Source organism: Arachis hypogaea, chromosome 11 (genome assembly GCF_003086295.3).
Source record: "Arachis hypogaea cultivar Tifrunner chromosome 11, arahy.Tifrunner.gnm2.J5K5, whole genome shotgun sequence".
NCBI classification, from domain to species: Eukaryota; Viridiplantae; Streptophyta; class Magnoliopsida; order Fabales; family Fabaceae; genus Arachis; species Arachis hypogaea.
In genome coordinates, this window is record NC_092046.1 from 2,606,523 (window position 1) to 2,618,119 (window position 11,597).

Here is an 11,597-nt window from a genome sequence, read left to right on the forward strand (position 1 = left end):
GTCTTTGGATCTAATCTATTGTATTCCCATAAGAGCCATCATACCAAAAAAATATCATTGCTGGAATAGCAATACCTTAGATACTGCCACCCTAAAAGAAAAATAAGTAATTTTGAATAGAATAATTTTAACAGTCAACCCAATATTTAGTATTGTCAGGGACCATTTAATTATCAAAAGAACCTTTATTTTATTGATAATACTTTTATTGACACTTATTTTTACTGCCAATAATAACTAAGAGTCAATAAAAATTGTCAAAATAAAACAAAGAAAAAGAGAAAAAAAAATAGAAGACGGATTTCCTTCACTTCGAATTTTATTTGCAATCTCACCTATCAGGCTACAATTGCTCATATTAATATATCATAATATTTCTATATTCTCGTCATTGTAATAGAGATAATCAACAAGATGACCAAATTCTTGAATAACTCTTGAAGTTTAGGCCTTTACCATTTTACAGATATACTCCTCACATATAGAGATGTCATCAAGACAAACGGCAAATAACCTTTCAAATCATCAAATGTGCAAGAAATTCCATAAAAGTAATTCTCGACTTTCTACAAATGCTAAATAAAGTCGACACTGAAAAAAAAAAACTAAAATCTGGGTGGAATACACAAAGGATGTGTGGATATATACATTTGAAGGCGGGTTAGGTACCTCTACAAAGCATCTAGCATTCTAGCAAGCTACCTTGTTTCAAGTGCGTAAACTACAACTTTGTTGTGAAAAACAATGGGTAGAATTGTCCACTTAAAAACGTAGAAACATGTCCATCTCCAACATCATAGAAGCAACAACTCTGCAGATCTACTCAGTCCAAGTATAAGAACCAGAACACCTACAAAATAGACAAGGAAAACCAACAGAATTGGATGGTGAGGGAAGATGGTGTCGCTAGTTGTAAGAAGAACAATTAGACATAACTGTTTAGTCCAAACATTTCAAAAATGGCAAATATTTAAGTTTGATATCCAAACATTTCTCAAAACATCTAGCTTTAGTCCTTGAAAGATTATGATAAATTGGTTTGGGAAAAATACTTATTTGAAAAGACAAACAAAATTATCATAATTTTTAGCAAAACAAACCATGGTACGGATTGATAGAAAAATAATTGAGTCTTAATTAATTATTTATCTTCCTAATTTCTAAATAAAGAAAATTTTGATTTTTTTATTTTTTTATTTTTGATAGTTTCAAAATATAACATATATGTGAATTTTTTACTTATTTAAATATAGGAGGATTAGGACTCCCAATCATTACCCAGATTGATATATCCTATACCAACAAAACAAATTTACAAGGACCAAAACCAACATATGCAATATTTTCTAAAAAACATTAAGCTTGAAAAAAGGAAAATGGAAAGTGATAGGAAGGGAGAATATGTTATGTTAACAACCTTTGAGGATCTGACATTTGCCATGAATCTTCAGGAAGCACCTGGCACTCCACTAATCATCCCAAGCACTATCAGCTGCGCCTACCTTTTTAATGTTTGAGGTAGTAATCATAAATCTATATTTATCTTCGATGTTAATTGAAGCAGGTCCCAATCCAAAGTGTTTGGATAAAGCAATATTTGCCTCTTTTTGTGCAGCTGCTGCTTCTTTCTCCTTCCTTCTAGCAACCTAGAAGTCAAGCGAAAAAAAAGAATAAAATGAAACCTGTTGAATTTCGTGGATAAACACCGGTTGTCTGTATATATAAAAAGTCATAAGTGAGACTCACATGGAATTCATTGAAAAACAAAGACTCACCATAGCTTTGACTCATTGTTGATGGTATATCAAATTATAACATTTTTCAAGCAGAAAAAATATATTTTACCTTTCCAGTTGCAAATGCCACTGTGTTCCCAGATTCAGCATCAGCAATTGCTTTCCTTATATTTGCAACGAGGAACTAAAGTGCAGAACCATATGTTAAAATCAACAAAAAGCATAGTTCAATATATACACATGTTGAAATAAAGTAACATAGCAATCACCATGTCACGATCAGTGTAGAATGAAGTCGATAGGCCTGTTGTTCCTGCACGCCCTGTCCTTCCAATCCGATGTACATAATCTTCCATGGTCTATAATTGAGGCAGCCAGAACTGAAGCTTCAATTATGCATTCCTCAATGAAATAAAATTTGAACAAAAAATACCAGGCTAATGAGATGCCAAAGTAGCTGTAGCAGAATGGCCTATCTCCACTAATTGTGGAAAATCCCCGCACAGTTCCAGATAACCCATTTCCTAGTGTATAACAGATAAAATACGGTGATCAATTAGTTTATGATTGGCCACAAAGTACCTTTGGAAGATCTAGATTGATGACATGCGACACTCCTGTGACATCCAAGCCACGAGATGCAACATCAGTGGCAACCTGTGTGATACAATATCAATGAATAAGATAGCTAGTGGGTGAAAAAAAGTTAACTTTGCAAACAATAAAACAAAATTGAAATTTGAACTAGAACTACAAGAAGGAAAAACAGATGTACAACATACATGAATACAAGATATTTAAGTGTCTAGCCGACATTAGTATCAAGAATGGTATTAACTTACTGAGAATCTTTAGGATATAAATACAATCATTTGGGACCATACAATACTTTTTTTTCCATTTGACATTTAAGGAACAAGGGAATACAACACACCAAGGAATACAATGGCTTCACTGCAATTAGAAAGCCACAGGAAGCTTCACTATATTTCTCAACAATATTTGCGCAGCTACTAACATATGCTCTAGCAATGTACGAGAGATATTACCAAAATGTTGGTGGTGCTACTCCGAAAGTCATGCAGGGCAGCCTCTCTTTCACTTTGACTGCGGCCACCATGAAGAGAAACTGCAGATAATCCTTGAGCTACAAGTGCTTCAGCAATTTCATCACATCTCGTCTACAGTTACCCCAAAAGAATTAATGAGAAAGATGTAAATTCAAATCTTCAGAGAGGTCACTTATATAATTTTATGCTACAATAGAAATACGTTACAATTTCAAAGTACTTAGGGTTTCCAAATTCCAATACTAATAGGTAGTTAGGCACACAAGTCAAATAAATTGTAATCATTCACTTTACAATATTAAAATACTAAGGGGGGAAGATGGGCACAGGGGGTGGGAGGGGTTGGGGTGTAATTAGGTTAGGTTGCAATAAAAATTGAGAAGACTTAGCAAAGAATGTGAAGACATAAAATGTCAAGCATGCAAGATCATTATGTGCATCGAACATTAAACATGCAAGATTTTTTAACTCTTGATTTCTTGTATACAACTAACAAAAATTTAGATGTGATATTAATATATGGCATGAGCACAGAACAAAGCATACCTTTCTTTCAACAAACACTATTGTTAGTGGAAATGGATGACCACATTTTTCAGCCTGTGACGCCTCTTCTACAAGCAAATCTAGAAGTCGATCAATCTACAACATGAGACAAGATTTCAGAACAGAAATCAAACGACAGAAGAACAGAAACTTTAGACGATGCAAGCTTCAAAAAACATACGGTCAAACGGGAACTAATCTAAATAAAAGGGCAACCTGGTGCAAAAGCATCCTGCATTAACATAGGGTCCAAGAAAGGGCCACACCCAAAGGATGTAATGTACGCAACGTAACCTGATAATTATATCAATGTTTGTTTCCACGGCTTGAACCCGTGACCTTGAGGTCATACGGAAACAGCTCAACTGTTGCTCCAAGGCTCTAAAAGGGAACTAATCTAAGTTAAAAAAAATTATATTCCACTTTATTTGTTATTCTCATTTTAGTTCACTCTTATCTATATTACATTTGTTCCCTCTGATAAAAAAAAAGTCCATTCGATCACCACTCCTTAATTATTTTAGAGAAATTATATTTACATCACTCTTTGGTACACCACTAAGTTGTATACACCTTCCCTTTATGGTGTAAAAGACAATTTTTTAATCTTTCCTCACTTCTTATCAATCACTTTAATACCAGAAGTGGAAAGTGTTGCACGTAAGGTGGTGTATAACTGCATATAACATTTCTCGAAAACACTCCTCCAAAACATAGGAATAAAAAATTCAGAAAAATTAATGATAACAAATATTCTTGGGAACAGGAAACTACAGTATATTGCTATTTACTAATCCAGATCTGAACAAAACTATAATTAATTTGTCATCTGCGTAGATGTACCTTCTCATTTTCAGAGACCTTCACAAGTGTTTGTGAAACATTTGTTGTTGGGCTACTGACTTTTCCAACTTTCACTTGTACAGGATTAGCCAAGTATTCCTGAAATTTGAGAGAATAGATTGGTGAACTTCAAAAAAATTCTTTCAATTACTAAGCTTACAACAAAATTTAAAATATTACTAGCGATATCAGTTAATTGTTTTAATTGTAAAGAAGAAAACAGTATGTAAAAAGATAAATAGCTAAATAAGAGCCAAATAACAAAGAATGACACTTGAATCACAAAAGATGTATATAAAATTTAACATGGATGATCAAGCAGTAGTTAGGAAGCTACCAGTAAATATGAGAAGCAAATAGAGAATGAAGTAGATTTTGTTATTTGGCCAAGCATTAGCACAAAAAAATCACTTCAAAATAACAGAATAACATTGTATTTTGGTATGGGACAGTGGAGAAAATAACCAAGCCAAAGAAACTGAGGTATTGAAATCAAAAGGAACCTGACCTTTGATAATGCTTCAATCTCCACAGGCATAGTGGCACTAAACAGCAGTGTTTGATGCTTCTCTGGAAGATTTCTCATTATCTGGAAACAAAATTTGAAGATGTGTAATTCCTTCAGTTTCTACATAATTGGATTCCATCAAAGGTTATTTAATGCTGAATTTATTCTCCAGAGATCATATGTGTGCAATAATCAAGAATAAGATATTCAAGTATTGCACAGTTATATGACAAAACCCAACTCGTATAAGCAGCAGACAAATGAAACTGCTACAAGCTACAAAAGAGAAAAACAGGAGGGAGCATGGAACAATCTAATTTGGAAAACTGTGAAAGAGAGCATAAAAGCTACAGTAAAGATCCTACTAGTTATCTACATTAGGGAAGTGAGTCTCCATGAAATATATAAAAGGATACTTCATATACAGAAGTAAAACACCAATACTACTAACCTCTCGTATCTGTAGTTCAAAACCCATATCAAGCATTCTATCTGCTTCATCTAGAACAACAAAAGAAATTCTAGAAAGGGAAGTATTGCCTTGTTGTAAATGATCAATAAATCTTCCAGGGGTTGCAACAGCAATTTCAACTCCTGCTCTTAGCTCAGACCTCTGTCGTACACAACAGAAACTAAGCAAACTTGCTGGAATCCTGGAACTATAAACTTACAATGAAAAAGCTTTATTGATCCTTGTGTCCCAAAAGATATAGTTTGTTAAAACAATAAGACAATGCTGGGCAACTCTTTCCAAACTAGGCATACATAAAGCATGCATCTTAACATGAACCAACCAATGGGACTATTTATATTAAAATAGAAGTTTTAACTCCTATCCAATACAAATAAAAATGATCATCAAGCAACATGTAATACCAATTTCAGACAAAAGCACTTGTATGATACACCAAAAGAATTTTTAAATGCAAACCAGATAAGTGATAACCAGCATTCCTTGATAATTAAACTTCCCAAAAGGGGCTTCAGACCAGAAATATGTCTTTAGTTACCTGCTTTTCAATGTTAGTTCCACCCACAACTATGGCAGTTTTCAATGACTCGAGAGATCTGCTAAAAGCTTTAACCTGCCCGAGATTCAGAACACCAACAGAGATACTTAATAATATGATAGAAAGATTCTTCTATTCATGGAGACAATTATTTTTGTAAGGATCCTTACTCTAAACAGAAACATGATAACAAAAATTCAATATTAAAAAAAAAAGGCAGATGGCAGCAAATAGCTTTGAAGTACAAAATAAATAGTAGAAATCATTTGAACAAGAATGGACATAAAGGGAAAGTAATAGACCATTCCCTTCAATGGAAAAAGCATTAATAGAGGGAGCTAAGTAAGAGTCTAGAATAGGCCTCATAACTAACTTAAGCATGAACTCTCTCTCTAACACTATCGAGTATAGAATAATTCTTCTCAAAAGGAAATGAAAAAGTAAAAAACTTCATGTGAATCATAACTCAAGAACTATGTGAACTAAGCTGTATAAAAAATTTGGAGACAATCCAAATAATATATATGATCCAACAGAGAATTATCAACTCTAATTGAAGAAATTAAGAAGAAACTCTTCCCATATAAGTCATAACCCAAATAAAATTATGTATAACACCTCTTTCTCTATTTGTTGAGCAAGTTCTCTAGTAGGAGCCAAAACTAATGCCAGAGGACCATCACCACGCCGAATAGGAGATTGAGCCATGCAATGCTGTAAATTTGAAAGGAGAAAAAAAGGATGATTAAAATAGGTTGGTTTTTCAGAACATAATATCTAAGAAAACATTACATGGTTAAGTCAAACATGCAAGCTATAATAATTTCGGACCTGTATCATAGGAATTGTGAAAGCTGCAGTTTTCCCACTACCAGTTTCAGCACAGCCAAGTAGATCCCTTCCACTGAGAGCAATTGGCATGGCCTGTGCCTGGATAGAAGTTGGCCTGGTGTATTCATGATATGCAATATCCTTCATGATACTTGGATGGACACACTGAAATAAAGGGGATCAAAATTTAACACACGTGTAATAGTTGCTCAAAATTAACTAGCCATTTAATATATATATATATATATATATATATATATATAGAGAGAGAGAGAGAGAGAGAGAGAACCATATCACTAAATGATTCAATTGGTGCAGGAGCAGCTGGAGAGTCTGATGCAATAGTGACATCAAGGTTAAGTCGGAGGCGGACCTCTTCAATCTGCATGTAACAAGCACCCTAGAGTTAAGCAACAAAACTAGAGAGTTTGAAAGCCTCTGTAATGAAAAAAGGAAATGAAATAATGATAGCTATATTAAAGATGATGTTTTAAAAACTGGACTGGAGTACCCAGTTCAATCACTCATACAATGAACTGGCCATTATTTTGGTGTAATAGCTTGGTTGAACAATCAATGTAGCCATTTAAACTCATGGAACCATGACCTAGAGAAATTGCACCTTCAGTTTTTAAAAATATTATTAAATGACGCAGAGATCACTTAGAACAACTGAAAATGAAACGAGGGAAATCAGGGATGAGGATATTGGCGTAAACATAAATAAATCTACACAGCCTTGGATAAAACAGAGTTCAAGCCAACTCTCACAACTTGATAAAAACTCAAGTGAAACGGGAAACCTAAGGCCTTGTCTTAATGCTTAAGCCAAAACTCACAATTCCACTCACTTTTACAAAATCTAAAGTCTACAACATCCAGCAAAATAAAAGCCACCCACCATTCCTCTCATGCTCATTGTTGCAAGTCACAATTCACAATTTCACATGCTCACATTCACTATCAGCACATTGCCCAGAACCATATTCCCAATTCCAATAAAGCCACCTGAAAACGAATGACAACTGCCCCTATACCGTAATCTATACCCTCAATACATGACACTTCAAATTCAATTCAAACACCACTCTCCTGCATTGGCATGTTTAGAAAAACAACATTTTGTGGATACAATACTTTCTAGAAAGCTTTTGATTTTAAGTGTTTCGTAGAGTAAGCTGATATTAAGTTCAAAACAGTTCAGAATCAAAATCTTATGTATACGGCAATTATATCCCAAAAATTAAGTTGTTACCAAAGACGCACCAAATCTTATAACAGAAACCCTCCAATTCCGAAAACTCTCATACAAAGAAATGCACCAAATTAACACCACCGAACCGCGACGATAAATAAATAAATTACTCCGAAAACCCTAAGCACAGGAATTGAACAAAACAACACAACAAAATGTATGAAAACGTCGAAATCAAAATATTTCAGCTCAAAGATTAAAACTCAAGAAAGAAGGAAACGGTTAAGATTGTGACAATGAAAATGAAAAAATAAACATAAAAAATGGAGAAAAATGGACCTGGTCGGGGCTCATGCGTGAAACGCGCTCGGATGGCTGCCAGTGAGGGAAAACTGGCTCGGGAGCTGCGAAAATCCGTGACGGCTGCGGAGTGGCGGTGGGGCGGCGAGAACCATGGGACACAGAATTGTGGTTGTTGGCGTTGCCATTGGTTCCATTGGTGCCGTTGGAGTGAGAGTGAGAGTGTGAGTTTGAATAAGAAGGGAATGCGAGCTTAGTTTGATGGTTAACATTGTTGCTGATATTGTCGTTGTTGTTTTCTTGGGTTACGGAGGAGGTTTTCGCCGTCGTGGTGGTGGTGGTAGTGGTTGTTGTTGTGGTGGTTGAGTTTCTGAGGTGTGGAGGCACATACGACATCGTTTCGAGGTTCCTCGCGTTGAGAAAGAAAAGCAGATAGAAGAAGAAAAAGGGAAGCGAGGAAGTGAGTGAAACTGAAAAGTGTGTGTGAGAGTGAGAGGTGGCTGTGTTGATGAGGTGATAGACTTACTCATCAGTCATCATCACTATCCTTTTTTTTTTCCCTTTCTGTTTTGGGCTTTTTTCGTCTCATCAACCACTTTTGGGATTGAGAGCTCTTCTTTAGGCCCAATACATGAAGATCCAAAAATAAAAGAATCAAAGTTCTGACAAAAAAAAAAGTACGTAAACCAAGTGGGACTCAAATTTTTTCTTGTACATACAACAATCTATTAGTCAACGGCAGACCATTAAATGAAACTCATTCACGACAGACTAATTCATAATTTGTCAGGCTGAAAAAGACTGTAGATAACAAAAAAAAAGCAATTCTTGTCCAAAAACAATTATTTTATTTAATATATATTAAAATACTATTTTTATGTGAAGAGATATTCATATGGGTAAAAAACAAAAATTCGGTGACTTCTGTTGTGAAATAAAAGATATATATATAATAGAGATGTATAAATAGAAGACTCTAGTATTAAAATAATTAGCTCAATAATAATTTATATATATATATATAATAATATTATATGTTGTAATGTATATATATATACAAAGATAGAAAGAAGTATTAAAAATAAAGAGAGAAAGAATTGCATATGTTTATTGTTACTATCTCAATATAATAAAGATGATTAATATTGCTATTAATATTATATGTAAAGAGTAATAGAAAAGAGAATTTAGAATACTGATAAAATAAAAGAAGAGAAAGAATTGTAGTAGAAATATAAAGAGAATAGTATTTGATTGCAACATAAAGAGAGAAGTGATTTTATTATTACTTGCTTGTGTTGTATCACGTACTGAGGTTTAGCCTCTATTTATACAAGTAAAGAGGCCACCTTATTCCACTGTTATTAAATACAAAGGCTTTGGTAATAATGAACTTCAGTATGAAAAATGTTAGCCACCCATGGTCATTCATTGTTGTTCTTATCGTAACACTCCCCCTTGAATGACCATTTAGGATATGCCTCGTTAAAACCTTACTAAAGAAAACCCAATGGGAAAAAACTTTAGTGAAGGAAAAAGAGTATAATATCCTTTGTGATGGGGACTGCCTCATTAAAAACCTTGTCAAGAAAAACCCAATGGGAAAAAAAACCTGACCAAGGAAAAAAGAGTACAGTCTCCCCCTCTTGCCGACATCATTTAATGTCTCGAAATCGGCGCATCCCAATCTCATGTACTAATCTTTCAAAGGAGGATTTTGGGAGTGACTTTGTAAATAAATCTGCCAGATTGTCACTTGAGCGGATCTGTTGGACATCAATTGTCCCTTGATTTTGAAGATCATGAGTGAAGAAGAATTTGGGAGAAATATGCTTTGTTCTATCACCCTTGATGTATCCACCCTTAAGTTGAGCAATGCATGCTGTATTATCTTCAAACAGGACAGTTGGAGCTATCTTATGATCAATTAGTCCACATGATGACAGAATATATTGAATTAGACTTCTCAGCCAAAAACACTCGCGACTAGCTTCATGAATCGCCAGTATTTCAGCATGATTAGAGGAGGTTGCTGCTATCGTTTATTTCGTGGACCTCCATGATATAGCTGTTCCACCATATGTAAACAGATATCCTGTTTGAGATCTCCCTTTATGTGGATCAGACAAGTATCCAGCATCTGCATAGCCAACTAGTTGTGACTTGGATCCATAGGAATAAAACAATCCCATATCAACCGTTCCATGAAGATATCGAAAAATTTGTTTGATTCCACTCCAATGTCTTCTGGTTGGAGAGGAACTATACCTTGCTAGTAAATTCACCGCGAATGATATGTCAGGTCGCGTATTATTAACAAGATACATTAGCGCTCCAATGGCACTAAGATATGGTACTTCAGGACCAAGGATATCTTCATTTTCTTCTTTAGGACGGAATGGATCCTTTTTCACATCCAAAGATCTTACGATGGGATACTTAATGGATGTGACTTATCCATATAAAATCTTTTCAAGATCTTTTCTGTGTATGTTGTTTGATGAATAAATATCCCACCTTTTATATGCTCGATCTGCAGGCCGAGACAAAACTTAGTCTTTCCAAGATCTTTCATCTCAAACTCTTCTTTTAGAGTTTTTATAATTGTTGGAATCTCTTCAAGAGTCCCAATGATATTTAAATCATCAACGTACACAGCAATTATAACGAATCCAGATGCAGATTTCTTTATAAAAATACATGGACAGATATCATCATTCTTGAATCTGTTTTTGGCCAGATACTCAGTAAGACGATTATACCACATTCGTCCAGATTGCTTTAGACCATATAAAGATCTTTGCAATTTGACTGAGTATAACCCTTGCGAATATTCATTGGATGGTTTAGATATCTTTAGTCCTTCAGGGACTTTCATATAGATATCTCGATCTAATGAGCCGTATAAGTAGGCTGTTACCACATCCATTAAATGCATATGCAGTTTATTATATGCAGATAAACTGACCAAATAACGCAATGTTATCGCATCCACTACAGGGGAATACGTTTCTTCATAATCTATACCGGGCCTTTGTGAAAAACCTTGTGCCACAAGTCGGGCTTTATAGCGCACAACTTCATTTTTCTCATTTCGTTTTCTCACAAATACCCACTTATATCCAACAGGTTTTACATCTTCAGGTGTACGGACTACAGGTCCAAAGACTTCACGTTTTGCAAGTGAGTCTAATTCAGCCTTCATGGCTGCTTCCCATTTTGGCCAATCATTTCTTTGTCGACATTCTTCAACTGATCTTGGCTCAATATCCTTACTTTCATGCATGATATTTAATGCCACATTATATGCAAATATTTCATTGACAATTGTCTTATTTCGGTCTCATTTCTCTCCTGTAAAGACATAATTTATTGAGATCTCGTCATTTTCACAATTTTCAGGTACCTGAACGTCTTCTGGCGTTATATCAGAATTTTGGACAACTGCAGGTGTCTTTACTATGTCTTTTTTAACAGGAATATTATTTACCTCTTTTCTCTTTCGAGGATTTTTGTCTTTGGAACCGACAGGCCTGCCACGCTTCTGGCGTGTATTTG

General features: G+C 34.7%; 1 protein-coding gene across 3 annotated transcripts; it reads right to left on the minus strand.

Annotated features, from left to right (window-relative positions):
* Window positions 1-493: 493 nt before the first annotated feature.
* Window positions 494-8,536, minus strand: LOC112719869 (DEAD-box ATP-dependent RNA helicase 20). 3 transcript variants are annotated; one of them, XM_025770592.2, is made up of 15 exons: window positions 8,079-8,536; window positions 6,834-6,926; window positions 6,545-6,709; window positions 6,332-6,427; window positions 5,714-5,788; window positions 5,155-5,316; window positions 4,704-4,784; window positions 4,196-4,294; window positions 3,353-3,448; window positions 2,786-2,917; window positions 2,319-2,393; window positions 2,006-2,095; window positions 1,846-1,920; window positions 1,418-1,646; window positions 494-850 (listed from the first exon to the last, which is right to left on the minus strand). In XM_025770592.2, the coding sequence occupies exons 1-14, from the start codon at window positions 8,433-8,435 to the stop codon at window positions 1,470-1,472; spliced, it is 1,773 nt and encodes a 590-aa protein (XP_025626377.1). In that variant the 5' UTR covers window positions 8,436-8,536; the 3' UTR covers window positions 494-850; window positions 1,418-1,469. The 3 variants fall into 3 exon arrangements, with proteins under 3 accessions (XP_025626377.1, XP_072064010.1, XP_025626378.1); XM_072207909.1 differs by having other exon boundaries at window positions 2,006-2,116; XM_025770593.2 differs by having other exon boundaries at window positions 2,006-2,138.
* Between the last annotated feature and the right edge of the window lie 3,061 nt (window positions 8,537-11,597).

Excerpts from the sequence above, each read along its gene's own strand:
- LOC112719869 (XM_025770592.2), bottom strand. The coding sequence starts at position 8,435 with ATGTCGTATGTGCCTCCACACCTCAGAAACTCAACCACCACAACAACA. Across the intron at positions 5,317-5,713 it reads GAACTAACATTGAAAAGCAG|AGGTCTGAGCTAAGAGCAGG; the intron begins GTAACTAAAGAC and ends TGTGTACGACAG. Across the intron at positions 1,921-2,005 it reads TCTACACTGATCGTGACATG|TTCCTCGTTGCAAATATAAG; the intron begins GTGATTGCTATG and ends TCTGCACTTTAG.